The 17,500-nt window shown below is 34.3% G+C and overlaps 1 protein-coding gene across 1 annotated transcript in view; it reads right to left on the bottom strand.

The window, feature by feature from the left end:
• The window catches only part of LOC136852215 (uncharacterized), a 73,169-nt gene that overhangs the window by 32,120 nt on the left and 23,549 nt on the right, over positions 1–17,500 (bottom strand). Inside the window, exon 3 of the mRNA XM_067126662.1 lies at positions 12,618–12,774. Coding sequence (XP_066982763.1) covers positions 12,618–12,774 — 157 coding nt within the window. The remainder of the gene's footprint in view (positions 1–12,617; positions 12,775–17,500) is intronic.

Raw genomic sequence — 17,500 nt, 5'->3', positions numbered from 1 at the left:
AAGATAAAGCTTCAAAATCAAGCAGTTAAACGATAGAGCTTCAAAATCAAGCAGTTAAACGATAGAGCTTCAAAATCAAGCAGTTAAACGATAGAGCTTCAGAATCAAGCAGTTCAACGATAGAGCTTCAAAATCAGGCATTGCCTAATATATCGTTTTGATGTTGTTAAGCAAATTCATACGTATATGGAGAATAAGGAAAAAAAGGTTGTTGTGTGTGCATACGTGTGATTGTGGAAGAGAGATGAAGTAGAAATTAGCAAGATGTGAGAGAGAGAGAGAGAGAGAGAGAGAGAGAGAGAGAGAGAGAGAGAGAGAAGCATCTTTTATCTATGAAGTAAGAAAAACATGTGATTCGTGTTTCACCTTTTTTTTTCCTCCCCTCATAAATCCCCGTTCACCTTACTCGCAATCGCCTAGTTCACGATAAGGAGAAAAAAAAAAAAAAAAAAAAACTTTACATGAATGATGTAAAACTATCGCTTTCAAATCCGCTCACCACTTCCGCGTAAGAAGAACGAAAGAGAGATATAGTCTGTGTAATATGTGGAATTTAGCCAAAGACGAGTATCGGTGCACGCGTCGATTCTCTTGGATGAAATCACGATCAGATACCCAGCCAATGCCTCAACGAACTGTTTCCGCATGGGCATGTCATACTTGCGCAATATTATATATATATATATATATATATATATATATATATATATATATATATATATATATATATATATATATATATATATATATATAATGATGGTTTTTTGTTATAAAGCGTGGATATAAATCATAAACGCACGAACACATACACACATGCATACGTGAATATATGTTGAACTTGATCACTTGCACAATTGTTCTGTTCATCAACACAACTAATCACAGGACCTCATTCAAACAGGATGGTACCTAGCGGTGATTTTTATTCAAAAAAGTTACAAGCTTTCAAAGATTTTTCTGTCCTCATCGGCTACCCGACGATGAGGACAGAAAAGTCCCTGAAATTCTGACTTTTTTTAATACAAATCTCCTGTTATTATATACTGTATATATATATATATATATATATATATATATATATATATATATATATATATATATATATATATGCTGCATATACACGTGTATATATATATATATATACACACATACATACACATTATATATATATATATATATATATATATATATATATATATATATATGTGTGTGTGTGTGTGTGTGTGGGTGTGTGTGTGTGTGTGTAGAAGACTCGGTTTCTGAGTCTTACATTTCTCCGTCATTAGGCAATCTACGAAGTGAACGTGTACGACACAATAAATATACACAATTGGCTTCATAAATTTCGGCGCACATCACGGCAAGCTCAGGAGAGATGAGGTAACTCCACAATGTAGCTGGTAATACCCCTGTGTTTTGCAAACAAGAATGTTGGCAACGCTGCCTGTGAAACAAAGTCAGTGAACATGTCAACTCGTGACAAGAAGTAAGTTTACCAGTTGACAAAGTAATGTTCGTTAGGTAACAATGTCAGGTCACAACGTTCTGGTGATGCCAGGTGTCTCCTTAACTTACTGTTATGTGCAATGGAAATCATGAGGCCATTTTTTTACAAACAACATTACGTTTTCAATACAAGAAATGTCTACATTTAATGATACAGCATAACATAACATATTCATCTTAAAATTCTCAGAAAAATAAAAATATAAATACGAAATGTAGTCAATTAACATTACGTTTTCAATAAAAAAAAGTCTACATTTAAAGATACAACATAACATAACATATCCATCTTAAAATTCTCAGAAAAATAAAAATATAAATACAAAACGTAGTCAAAGAGCTGCATTAAAAGAAAATAGCAAGACAGAATATCTCAAAAGGACTAGCTTGGCAAATTTATAAAATACAGCAAACCGACATACCTTCCATTCCATCTCTTGGGGTATACACAGTCGATCACTCCAAACTCCATTTAGTTAGATCGGCAGATCTGATCTTTCCCTCAAGCTCGAAATTTTTCTGCTTACTCTACTATATCATTACATACATACTTAGGTTGTTTGGGAATATTACGATGAATATATATCTTGAATGTAACATAAATATTCAGTTTACAGACTGCACAATGTCCGAGAAATTAAGTGTTTGAAACTTATTCCTCTCCGACTTTCACAGAACTCTTCTGTTGCATGTATGTATGTATGTATGTATGTATGTATGTATGTATGTATGTATGTATGTATGTATGTATGTATGTATGTATGTATGTATATTTTATGGAAGGACATAGACAGGGGTGGGGGAGGAGATGGAGAGAAGAAAAACGACCTTTAAAATTATTACTGTATTCATCTGTTTCTTTAAAAAATAATGTCAATGTTTCAATGTAATGATATATCAATATAATCTGAGACTAAGAGGCAAAATTTCATTGGAAACAGCTCAACGAGAGAGAGAGAGAGAGAGAGAGAGAGAGAGAGAGAGAGAGAGAGAGAGAGAGAGAGAGAGAGAGAGAGAGAGAGAGAGAGAGAGAGATATTCTTATCTCCTAACCGAACAAAATATTCTAGTCCCCAAACATGAAAACTAGGTAGAGAAAACAAAACACCAGCTAATATAAATATTAATGGATGGAAAATATTAAAGAACCAAGTTTACAAAGGCACACCAGTGAATTAGCCAAAAACAAAAAAAAAAACAAAAAAAAACAAAAACAAAGAAACAGAGAAAATACGATCAAAAGGATTATAACAGCCGACCCTCCTCCTACTAATTAAGGAAGAAAAATCCCTCGGCGCGTTTGCATACCAAACACGACTCCAACGGGAGAATGATTTATGAAGACGCTGCACAAACGCCTCCTCCGCCGTCCGTTGCAATTCATTATGATCCTGAGCAAGAGGCGGCTTTGCATATCAGTCATCTCGGCGACGCGGTAAATATGAGGCAATGGTCAGGAATGAGAAGCTTCCCCTCCTGATAAATTAATTAAATGCGAATGAGAACAGGATTGCATAGAATGAGATGCTTAGCAACTCTTGCTTTCAGAGGGAGGTAAAAGTGAAGAGAACTTAACTCTAGGCTTCTTTTTTTCTCTTTTTTTTTACCATGACACAGCAGGATTTTTACAGCCAAGAAAATTAACGCTGAGCTTTTATTGTCATACAAGTTCTACAAAGGGCTGAGAACTTCAACCTTCTCTGCGTGTTCAGAGAACATTTCGGGCACTTTGTAGTTTGAGACAGAACAATCACCTACGATTTTCATAATCAACGTTAGATTACTACTTCATCCTTTAAATTCCACCGCCTTTATCTCAAAGGTTATTTCGGTAAGTTATATGCCAGACCCAACATAGGATTAAATTAATATAAGATCTATATCTAACCAAACCCTAGCGAAATTCATCTGAGATAACCTTCGTATATTAGTTTTATCTCCATTACTGTCTCAGTTCTAGCGCATACGACCTCTTGAAAATTTGAAAGACTTCTAGACATACAAGTCACAGAAGTAGATGGTATCATAAACCAAATAAGCATATAATTTTTTTTTTTTACTTTGACGGTAACACCAAGTACAACAATTATATAGTCTAATTATCAAATATCTGTTGTTCTTTCTGAAACTCTTGAAACTCCTCTAACTAATAAAATGACCTAACACTAGGAACTCACTATTTATGAATACACACATCTGTTTTTTATATAATCGATTTAAAATGATTAGCCTGGAGCTTAATAAAATGTGTACTTCAAGTCACTTCCCACACTAGGAATAGGACCACATTATTCATAACTCCCACCTTTCCAGTATCCAATGTCTGAAACAAAGAAGCAACATAAGATGCAAGGAAAAGCAGAAAAATGGAGACAGTTAACAGTTACCAAAACCTTTATAAACTTCAAAAATGTAACGAGACATCATCCATTTACGAATCGATGGAAAATATGTGTTGAAACTGGTGCACACAGTCAACATTACGTAAAAAATAGCGGGCATTCAAGGAAATCCAGTCAATGAGTAACTGAGAATATGGAGGTCCCACAATACACGATCCGGCAAGCAATCATACTCCGGCCTCTCTCAGGATTTGAGCTTGTACCCATCGTTAGGAAATAACGAGCACTTTAAAACTGTCTTACAGAAAGAAAAAACCAGTAACTGTACCTGCATGAAACTAAGATTAAAGGAAGATAAAACCATTTTAGTAATAACATTTCGTAAGTAAAGTAGTTGGGACACTTATGACAGTGAAGGTCATTTGAGAAGTTGGATTTAATGGAACTATGAAGTACGCATTAGTGTAATGACATTTTGATATACAGCTGCTGATGTATTAACAAGAGTTAGATAACCTGACCAGGGATAAAAATGAGACTTCTGAAGACTACTCAAATGATATAATGAAAGACAATTGGTCTTTTGTAGTAACTTCATAATGACATGAATATGTAATCAACCGATAACAACATATAACGATGTACAGTACAATAGGTTTCATAATTAACACACCATTCAACTATGCACTTCAAGCTGATGACGTAACGCAAAGTTGTCTTTAGAAAGCAGTGCGTATTATAAACAAGAAAAACATCCGACGAAGTTTCTTCGGCGCAAGAGAATTTTCTATACAGCGTATAATGCTGTATGAAACTCTCAGCCGCGGCCCATGAAACTTTCACCCACGGCCCGGAGGTGGCATGTGTTGCTGGTACCTGTAGCGGTGCCAGACGCACGATCGCGGCTAACTTAAGTCTTAAATAAGAAAAAAAAAATACTGAGGCTAGTGGGGTCTACAATTTGATATGTTTGATGACTGGAGGGTGGATAATCAACATACCAATTTGCAGCCCTCTAGCCTCAGTAGTTTTAAGATCTGAGGGCGGACAGAAAAAATGCGGCCGGACAGATAAATAGCCATCTCAATAGTTTTCTTTTACAGAAAACTAAAACACATTACAAACAAGTCAGGGTAAAATATAGTACGCTAAGCAATGGGACAGGCAAATTTCGCAAGCAAATGACAGATTTACCTGATTTGGGATTGTGTTTTGTCTTTTTTTTAAAGATATGTTCTTTAACATTTCATAAACTGTAGCTTGTTTTGCCAGATTCTGGCTGTTTTTCTCTTCTAGCTCTCGAGTTAATCGTGTTAAGGGAAATTTTACCAAATGAGTAAGAAAGTTTCATAATTTTGAGTCATTCCGACGCTGTCAAAACCAAACATATATGTCAATAATGAGAAGATAATGCTATCGCGATAAAAAATAAATGAACCATACCCAACTCCGTTGCTATTAAAAATTTCAATAAGAGATCTCTTTTCGTTTGGAAAACAAGAACGAAAATCTTCATATTTAACCCACATTGCTGTAACAACGGACACAATATTTTAGATGTCAAATTATCCAATACTTGCTTCGGTTCATGTTTAAAATTTTCACCTAGAGCAAATACTACACCACCTGCTGACCTACTTTCAAGCAATACCTCCTGTAGGCATCCTACTCCACATGCATCATTAAGACAAATCATGTTTTTCTCGATGAATTCAATCAACTGTAGAGATTACAACCCCTTTCCAACTATTAGCACAATTGCCTAACACTGCGTCACTTTCAATACACACCAGTGACAATAATAAAAAATAAAAAAAAAAAAAGGATGAGGCGACAGAGAAAACTTAATCATTTCCAGGAACAAAGTGCAACGTCTCACAAAAACTTAGTGAAAATCCATTCATTAATCGCCGTGTAATCCTATAATCCCAATAGAAGACAAAAAGCGTAATCTACTTGGCAGAGGTGAAGTTCTTCAAATGATCCTCCCTTGAACGAACGTTAACACCATAACATATCCTCATGTCCTCAGTGAAGGAGGGTAAACCAAGGCATAAATGCAATCTACTGAGACAAACATTATTCTGTGAGTTTGTGGTATTTCCATCAAAGTTCATTAAACTTTTCTAATGATAGGAGTTGCGTGTGTAGTCTTAAGATCCCACTGGAAGAGCTATTTCCCTGTGATGACTAAAAGATAACCAAGTTGACTGGTAGGTGCAAGAGTTGATTCCATCCTGACCTGCTCATAAAAACATATTGTAGGAATATCCAAACTTCAGCGGTTTCTTGCAATGACCATAAGAATCCCAACTGACACCACTCCTTCCCCGTGCCCCAAATCAAAAATAAGAAAATCCTAGGCTTTAGTATCGTTCCATATGTATGTGTCATAAGATTTTCCTCTAATCATGCATTTCATCAAAGTTGTAATTGGGCATAATAGCATGGAAGCCTAGCTTCGAGTACACAAATCTTGAATATGAAGAATACTGAAAAGAAGCATCATTCCAGCTACTGGAATAAAATATTTGAAAATTTTTAGACTACACAAAGCAGGAATGGGTAAAAAAAGCATCACTCCAGCTACTGAAATAAAATATCTCAATTTTTTTTTTCTCAAGGAATGAGTATCTCTTGAGGTATAAGACCTATTTGGGAGAATTACGCCTCTTACAAACCCGAGCAGTAGCATTGGGCATATGCTTAATTACTGATGTCAGCATGAATCTAGTAATAAGTTGGTAAAGAAACTGAAAAATGGACTTTTATAGCCATTAACGAATCATCGCCTTCAGCCATTTTTCTTTGAAAATATCAATGTGCAGTGACTGTGGGGTTGTTTTCCCTGAAGCCACTTTCTCCTAATGCTTAAATAAACACACACACACACACACACACACATATATATATATATATATATATATATATATATATATATATATATATATATATATATATATATATACATATATATATATTATATATATATATATATATATATATATATATATATATATATATATATATATATATATATATATATATATATATATATATACATATACTGAAACAGCATTTGAATCATCAATTCACATTGGCTATTTTACCAGAATATCTTGAGAAAATCAATTTATAACTTTTACCTGGACTGACCAAGAATGAGGCAATGTTAAACAAGCAAACAAGCAGACAAAACAAATTAATGGACTGACCCTGGACCTATGATGTACAAAATTTCACGACAATTCTCCGCAATTTTCAAAGCATTTTACGAACAGACCAGCCGAACGATCTGAAAACATGACCTCCAAGCAAAGGTCTCCCCATTCAAAACAAAGATCCTCTTTCAGTGCCTTGAAGCAAATGAATCAAACATTGCTTCATTCCCACCATCATGCGCCGTAATGCGCAAGCACAGCCTATCCATCAAGGTGTTTGCCGACACCGTTTGCACGAACAAACAGCCAACGACAACATGAAATGCGACGAACAACAGGCTAAAAGAACAACCTCTTGTGAACAGGATGCGCGATGTTTTGTAATGGAACACAGATACGACGATACGAATGAGATTACTGCATAATATTCTTTAACTCTCAACTAAATACTGATTAATTGAATCTCGACATCTCTAGACGCTTTCTTTGCCTCCACTGCGACCTCGGGATGTGTTTGCTAACGTGATGAGGCATCTCATCTGGACATTCGGGCGATCGGCTGCGAAGGAGAGAGCAAGAGGGAGTCGCTCGGGCAATGGGGTAATGAGTGGAAGTATTTAACCTCTATTGCTAATTAGGGGACACTCACTGTATTAAGAACTTTTTGCCTTTCTGAAGGGAAATGGCTTCAAAAAGGTCAACCTGAGAAGGTCAAACTAAATGGAATTTCACTCTAAAAAGTGAAAAGGTTATTTAGGCAACTGGTGAAAGTACCCATGGACTACAGTAAACTGTTTCTTAGAAGTGCGCAAGTTTTCACCAGTGTGACAAGTTTGTTAGTGCAGCGTTGTAGTCCATAAGAGCTTTAATCATTATTATTATTAATTATTATTATTATTAATTATTATTATTATTATTATTATTATTATTATTATTATTATTATTATTATTATTAAAATGCTTTAACCAGACCACTGAGCTGATTAGCGGTTCTCATAGGGCTGGCCCGAAGGATGAAAATGAAATGGTGTACCAAGACTGAGCCATTGGCCAAGCACTGGGACTAAATGAATAATGACAATGAAATTTTAAAAATAAATATGCAAAAAAGCATATGCTTCCACACTGAACACACGCACACATTAAATACATTTACTCACGTTCCCATCTGCACAATAAAAAATAAAAATAATTATAAAATTCAGAATAAGTTAAGATTTTAAATGTTTTTACTTTTTTTATTTATTAAATGCCCCATGAGCATTTGTATCTTCAAATAAGAGCTTTAAGGGAAACATAAAGTACGATTTCCGCAACATGTAATGCAGAAGTAAGAAAAATTTCATATTTTTCTTGACCTTGTACAACACTTATAAAGAGTGACAGATTTACATAAGTTTTAATCTACAGAAAATATGTTTATTTGACAGAGTACCAGATAACTTTATTATCGGTAAAAAGCACTCCAGAAGTCTCTCCGTTAAATCAATCATGCTCATCTCCTTATTTATCTACCCGCTGACATTTATAGACGTGCAGGTATCAATAAATGATTTTAACAAAATCAAAACATTCGTAGTTTCGCATGTGCGAGGACTGACTTAAAAAAAAAAAAGCCTCATGTTAGAAGTGATAAAGGTTTGATTTGAAGGTTTCCATGATGTAACGAAGTGAAAATAGAATTAGTTTATGTAAACAGTAAAATACCGGTGTCGATAAGCTCGGAGGGAGACGTGCAGCAATTCTGTCGAATAAGGCGTGAATCACATGTGGAATGTCAGATGTTCGCTGGGCGAAGTGTTTGTAATGTGTTATTAGTATTATAGTTCTAAATGAGCAAATGCTAAACTGAAAAGTCGCTTAAAAGGCCTTTAACCTCAAAAGCAAGCTGCCTCAGAATGGTGTCCAAATATTAAATATGTGAAACAGATAAATAAATAATGAAAATCAACAAACACTGTTATAATGAAAATATATAAACATATATATATATATATATATATATATATATATATATATATATATATATATATATATACATACATACATATATATACATACAAAACAGGCATGTCTAAAAAGTAAGACATCGTAGTACTTTCCAGTAGTACTGAGACCTTTCTTAAACCAAGGGTATGCGAAAATGATGCAGAAAGTTGAACAATGAATGGAATAAAAGACCTCTGGAACAAGGTACTTAGACAACACACGGCACCGCAACACAGTAATAACAATTATATAACACTGATGGATAAAAAGCAATTTCATAATAAAAGTTAAAAACTTCGGGAAACTGCTGTAATACAGACAGCAATATTGCCACACTAGTAGGTCAAAACATCTGTAACACGCGACATCAATTACACGGTCCGAGAATTAAGATTTGCAGTTCACTTTCATATTCACTTACTGACAGGTTCCACCTAACTGTAAAAGCAACAGCCACCATTCAATTTGAGTTTGAATAGTATAGTCTGTACACTGAACTCATATTTAGTCTATACCAAAGACTGAAAACAGCAGATGTAACAGATCACGATATTATTGTACACCAAACATGACAAGTTATAAAGTTTATTTACACGAGTGTGTAGGTTAGCCACTTCAAAGGCTGTAGGCTACTGTGCTAAAGTCATTCTGAGCAAGTCTGGACTATCAAATGATTTACGTGTGCATAATTAGACAGCGAGAAACAGAAAGAGACTGTATGATTTATTCATTCTAAAAAGCTAACCCGTTTCCTAATGACGAAGCTCTAGTCAAAATATAATAATCGATTCCTCCACACGTGACATAAAAAAACTAATACGTCAAAACTCGATACCCATTACCCTGGACAGGTGCAGATATCAATAGTCAATTGCAACTTTTTATTACCACAAAGAGACTTACGTCATCCTCGTACTGCGATACACTTCCTCTGTATAACAAGAGTGACATCCGTTGCTTCCGCATCGTCATACAATCAGTAATTAAAATTATTCTTGCATCCGGTACTGAACTGCACTGAGATATCTCATATCTCAAATCTGATCTCTCTCCTTCACTGTGCGTATGTCAAGAGTCTGATTTACGAGCCGGAGCATAGAACTTCTATGAACGGACTTTCTAATGCTCCTGCAATTCAGGAAATTTAGTTTTCGTATATATGCGACGGAAATCGTTGTCATTTTATATACTGGTGAAAGCACGCTGTCACTGAAAATGAACACATATCGAGTGAGAAAATTTTATTTGTTTGCTAATGCTAATTATATTTTGCATATATACGATGTTATCCTTCTGTACAAAACAAAACAGATTAACGCTAGGTATGATATAATTTATCACATATATCCTGACATCCATATTGAGAGATCATTGTAAGAACTTTCAATTTATTAAGAAGCAAGATTACCTTCCCTTCAGAGCGAATAAGAATCAAATATTCCAAGCAAAGCGTGAAATGTTTACCCTGCAATCCTATTTTCAGCTTTTTTTTTTTTTTTGAGCATGGGCCCCTCTTCACCTTTTCTACTGAAGCGCACACACACAAAATTGTCGCATAAGAGAGAAGCTGGATTGCCAAATGGTTCATTCTTTCTTAAAAAAAACAAGATTTTTTTTTATACAATGATCAGTGTAAGTCAAAGTTTTTTACATTACTGATATTCAACAATTTATATTTTTATGAACCACTGTCCGCAATATTTCGGGTTGAAGGATGCGTCCACACTACAGTGAAACATCACATACACGCGCTGGCAACATATCGCACGTACATCACAAAGACATTGAATAAAAGTCAGTAAAATATTGGTAGTCTTTACCAGTGGTGTATCAGATTGAGATTCATTATCCGCTCACGGTCGTTGACTTATTTTCACCCCGTTTGTGATGTGGATGCAATAAGCTGCCGACGTGTTTATGACACACCCTAAGACTATAATGAAAGACCAATAAAAACGTTCAGCTTCCAAAGTCTGGTTTCTTAATGATGTAAAATATGTGATTGTTTTAGCATATATACTGAGACTGACTTTATCAACATGAAGGTAGATTATCATTTACGACTCGAAATGACTGAAGTAATGGCCAGCCCACACAAAAGCCTGATTGCCCTGGTTTGAAGAAATGTCGGCCAAAATGTTTTTATATTGCTCGATCATCGCAAGGCAACGTGCAGACAATGTGGCATGTAGCGCTTGCATAACAATTCAGATTTCCCATAATCTTAAATAATATCATGAAAAGCCTGACATTTTGCTCTGGTTGCGTGAAATTCTTAAAAGGTTAAGCGTCAACGGAGTTACTTTCCCCACTCTTAATTTATAATATATATACATATATCGAACTTCATGGCAATTACTGAGATCAACAACTCTGCAGCCCCTTACCATTCATTCTTTCACAATCACTTTCAATTACCCTCCTCCGTGTAAACTGCGGCCAATTCTTCGTTCACTTCGTGATAATGTCGTACAGTGAGAGTCAAATTTAAATTCTGTTTTGCGCTCCACATAAGGAAGCATCACTTCTGTGAGATTCTTGTCAAAAATTGTCAAAAGTCCTTATTACATTCCGAGAAAATCTTAAATCATTTCATTCCTGGAAGATTCCAATGCACTATATTTTGGGCGGTTCCTCTATAAAAAAAAAAGTGAAAATACCTCATACTACAAGTGTGTGTGTGTGAAAGCAAACATTTAAGTTCCATCAATTTCCACTTTAAAACCGCAACTGCATATGTATGTATGCATGTACGTATGTATATTGTATGTATATATATATATATATATATATATATATATATATATATTATATATATATATATATATATAAATATATATATATATATATATATATATATAATATATATACATAAATATATATATTTATAATATATATATACTGTATAAATAAATATATATATTTATATACATGTATATATATATACATAATATATATATATTTATATATATGTATATATATATATATATATATATATATATATATATATATATATATATATATACATATACAGTATATATAATTTAGATTACAGCAAAAAGACATTCATATAAACGACATTTAACTAAAGGATTGAGAAAGAGAGAGAGAGAGAGAGAAATACCCTTCTGTATGTAGCATAGCTGATACAGCATCCATGTCGCAATTTAGCGCAATTCATCTACGAATTTTGCAGCACAAACCATTTTCACGTCCGCTATATTTGCGTCCGCTAAAACTTCAACTGATTCTGGAACAGGAAAGGAATAGAGTTTACCAAATTTGAAAATAAAGAAGAGAGAAATGAATGTCGTATGTCTCATTACAGCCCAGAGGAAAGAAATGTAAAAAAAAAAAAAAAAAAAAAAAAAATGACATCAGATGATAATGACTCTCCGAATGCTTGCGAAATGGCGATGATAAATCCTACTTTGCCTTTCCACCTCCGAAAACCGGTTGGGTGGCTGGATGTCTCCTCCTCCCTCTGGTGTCAGTTACCGTACAAATCTGCGAGGGAAGAGGGATGATTTAATGTTCGGGGCTTTGTTTATCACTTTTGTAGACCCTCTCGCAACCACCCACCCACACCCACACACACACACACACACACACACACACACAGTCCCGGGGCATGATGGCACACTGCCCTCCCCAGGGGGACGATATTGCATTGTTCTTCGCTTCTCTCGTCCCTCTCCTCTCATTACCTGCTAAATTATGTGAGACTCGTTCCTTTGCATCTGCCGCTCTACTGCCAGTTTCTGCATTCTGGTACTGCTGTGCGAAGCCCATTAAATATTCATTATTCAATTTGGTAAGTTTTACAAACACAAAACTGAAATTTTAATTCTAAGGATAAAATTCGACAAAATTCTGACGCGACATTTTACCTTCATTCGTCAATTACATCATTTCACATACTAAGTATCTCGGGCTTACTTGTTCAGTCATACTATAATAAGTACATCGGTCTAACTGTTCCAGTCACACTAAAAGTGAAGCCTTCTGAGAATTAAATAACTATGTGATTAGCTGTCTAAAATCAAAGTGAATTTTTCATATATACTAAGAAATATTTCTGCACAGGTATGGAGCATTCCTCTTTGACAAACGTTCGTAGATAATATTCCGTAAATCTTACACGGACAATTAAAATAACCCGCTATCTTTAATCGCACGCATTACAAATGATATACGCAAATCCTCATGTCGTATTAAATGGGGTGACACAAGCATTCTTAAGAAACAAGGCTCCTACGTTCATAAAACCTGTTCCCTTCTTAATACCTCTTTTTCTGTATGCACCGAGATAACATTGCAAAAGGTCATTATTGATACTGCGCCGTCAGGGCGACCGAGATTATTTTTCAAGTGCTCATTTATTCGGTTAATATATCTCCAATTTCTTTACTTCATGTAAACACACACACATTATTAAATACTTTACCTATAGGGAGAAAGGGAGAGATAAAAGGATTTTATATTGACAATATTTAGAAATACAATATATATATTTACATTACATATATTTTATGTACGTGTATATATATACTCAATTATTCATGTATGTAAAACTCCTTCACGTGAATAACCAGATGATATGAAATATGAATTGAGTACAATATATGGCACAGAGGAAAGTGAAACAACGGAGTGCAAGATCTTTCACCTTTACTCTAGGGCATTTTCAAACTCATGGCCACATATGTTGCCTATATATATATATATATATATATATATATATATATATATATATATATATATATATATATATATATATATATATGTGTGTGTGTGTGTGTGTGTATATGTATATATGTATATTCATATATATATATATATATATATATATATATATATATATATATATATATATACTGTACATATATATATATATATATATATATATATATATATATATATATATATATATATATATATACTGTACACACACACACACACACACATATATATATATATATATATACTGTATATATATATATAATATATATATATATATATATATATATATATATATATATATATATATATATATATATATATATACACATATACAGTATATACACGTGTGCTTGTGCATGGCCACCAGTAAGTAAAATAATTATGGTCAGCAGTGAGTAACATTCGCTGGAATTAGAGCTTGTGTTGGGAATGGAGAATGAGCAGATACGTGAGGTCTCCAGCATTTCCCCTTGCATCAATAGGTTGTTGCCTTGTGGAGCCAATGCTCTTACAGAAAAGATGTTATCATTAAATAAAAAACGAAAGAATGGTATAAACAAAATCTTTTTCGCCCAAGCTGACTTCAAAAAACCACAGGCTTCGATAATTCTGCTGGGGTGAAGGGTGAGAGTAGTTCGAAGTTAACAAAATGGATAACAGATACAGGTAGAATCCATCCATGCGTGGATTGTTTAAACTCCTTCTAAGGACTTCAGTCCTTCTTTATTTGTATTAAAAGCAGAAATGACGTTTTACTGAACAGTCTACATAAAAGAGGTACTGATTAATCGTATATTAAACTGGCGTCACTCGATAATCAGTAACGCCAAGCATAAATAAGCAGATTTAGCAGACATTCATCCACGGTTACTAAAAATACCTAAAACCACGGCCCATACATATTGCAGGTTAGCCAAATATCCTAAGCGTTAACTTTAAACAAATCTAATCAGACTGGCTTTAATACTGCATGCTTTCCAAGAATATTTCAAACATGATAACTGCTGATTTCATCACAATTCTTACAGACGCTGCGCAAAACTGAATTACAAAAACTAAAGCACTCAACACTGCTTATGACGTAATGTTAATCTGCAGAAATTGCAGGTGTCAGTCAGTCGTCAGGGAGCCTGCAAGTCAGTCTTAAGTGCAGTTTATGGCGAACTATGAGGCATCACAGCACGATCAGGTTCTGTTTCTTCAGTAAGATGAAGAAGCTCGTGTAAACGCTGACCTTACCTTCTGTCACTCGCTTTTTTTTTATACAATCGTGAAGTCTCCATAAGATAAAGGAATAATTTTCTATGTGCCATTTGTTGTGACCTGCCCTGCTACACCACTGGCATGTTGATACTCAACACAACAAAACTTTTGCTTCCCACAAAATACTGATTCATTTGAATGGCTGAAAGTATTCAACAATAATCTATAGTATGTGGCAATCAAATTACACTGCAACATTAGCGGTGCCAATGAAATTATCCAAAATTTAAACAAATTCCAACAGCGTTTAAACAGGAAAAGATTTGAATGCTCCTAAGTAAATTTTAGCCACTATCGAAAGGAAGATACAGAATTATTGCCTTCTTTATTTTCAGTAAATATACCTGACAAGCCCATTATAAACTAACATAACGTCAAAAATTAACTCCAAGAGACTAGACTCGGTGACAATAGAAATTCTCAGATCATTCAAGAATACAGTAATCATGGATTTTGGAGAATTACTGTTGGGTTGGTTTTGTGACATTAGAGCTAAAAACTTCAGCACATTTCATCACTTCATGGGAAGTTGAGGTTACCTCGCTGTCACTGCTACATCCTTGGAATAACAAAAGCTCTGATCAAAATATGCCGGAAAAAATTATCTACAGTACATCTTTTGCATTCACTCCGGCTAAAAAAAAAAGTAAATAAGAGCAACTGATATTTTCAGGAAATATTTGACATTTAACAGTGATGTAAAGAATATTAACGAGCAGTTGGTCTTTATAATACACATACATACATATGCATACACACAAACACACACATAATAAATATATATAGCCTATATATATACATACTCTAGATCTTTTCCTCTTTCATATAGTGGCACAAAATTATACTATCCTTCCGATTCTATACAAACATATTTGGACAAGTTTGCTAGACTATCACCATTATTCACCCTGGCTGTATTCTACCACAGTCGACTAGTTGCTAGAAACTTAATTTATTAATTTTTCAACAACGACACAATGGATTTTTCACGAAATGGGACAGTGCTGTCCAACCCTTCCTGCGATCGGGATGGGCCTGTCGCTGGTGGGGCATGAAGGGAAGCAATGGTGGGTGCGTGTGTGTATATATATGTATGTATACATACATGCATAAACACAGAAACACACACACATATAATATATATATATATATATATATAAACATATATATATATATATATATATATATATATATATATATATATATATATATATATATATATATATATATATATATATATATATATATATATATATATATATATATATATATATATAATACTGAACGATTCTAGTTAACCATGATTTCAAAATGTTTACATGCCTGAAGATAACTAAGTACTTAAGGTTTCAAACCAGCTAGTTAAACCATGCAGTTCAGAGTAAACAATTCGACTCCCAATATCGTTATTTCACATTAAATCATTGGCATTTTCGTGAGCTAAATATGCTTGGAATAAACCATAAATATGGTACAGCTACCCACATACAAAACGCGCTCATATGTCAACCGAATCTGTAAATATCAAAGGACTGACGAAACCGCTGTATTCACCTTAGAAATTTGTGTTCTTAGCTACACCTTTTGCAAACTGAAAATTCTAACACGTCGTCACCTCTCTTCGGCTCCTCCACAAATACCACTAGTTATTTCATCTTCGGATTCTTCATAGCAAACAGAGCCTCATACTCACCACATCATCACTTTACCTATATTTATTTTACGCACTCAGATACTTTTCTTTTTCGATTAAACTCCACTACTGGTACCTTTTTCATAGGGCAGATTTCCTAGGCTTTTGGCTTACCGAGAAATATTAACAGGACTTCCATTTACGTCACTGTCAATTAGCATCGTTTTAAAAATACAATCATTCAAGCTTTCAAAACTATAACTGAAGTTCATACTAACACACACGGGCGCACACATTCACAAACACACACTCATACACACATTCTAGTGACAAAATAAATAAAGCAATTTTTAATCATTAAACATTCGTAAAATACTCAAGTAGACTGAAGTCATCACCTTGTATTAACGTACAGAAAACCCTAAAAAAAAATGACAAGAGCTTCAACCAGCAGAAACCTTACATGAGAATAAATTTGCGAACTAACCTGAACTATACGCAAGTACATGACGAAAATTAAGAAAATCATTATATCAAAGCCAAGTACGTGTATCAACAAAATAACAAAAAGGCAGGAGGGGGGGGGGCGCTGGTGAGCGAGGGACGGGGTTGTGAGGTATGATCGTACAATTCACAGCAACCATTACAAAAAAAGGGCTTTAGACATGCTAGGAATGCGCATGGAAAATGTGAGTAAACTCCTCACCCTGTTTTAAGGAAAAAATGGCCTCCCTTATATGGATAATCATGGTGAAAGTTGATCAAGTTACTTACCCTCCTCTTCCTCTTCCTCCTCCTCCTCCTCCTCATCTTCTTCTTCTTCTTGTCGGTCACACTCAAAGCAAAAGTTATCCTTTTAGTCGT

Source organism: Macrobrachium rosenbergii, chromosome 25, assembly GCF_040412425.1.
Source record: "Macrobrachium rosenbergii isolate ZJJX-2024 chromosome 25, ASM4041242v1, whole genome shotgun sequence".
Classification (NCBI taxonomy): Eukaryota; Metazoa; Arthropoda; class Malacostraca; order Decapoda; family Palaemonidae; genus Macrobrachium; species Macrobrachium rosenbergii.
This window is presented reverse-complemented; position numbering and strand designations above follow the sequence as displayed.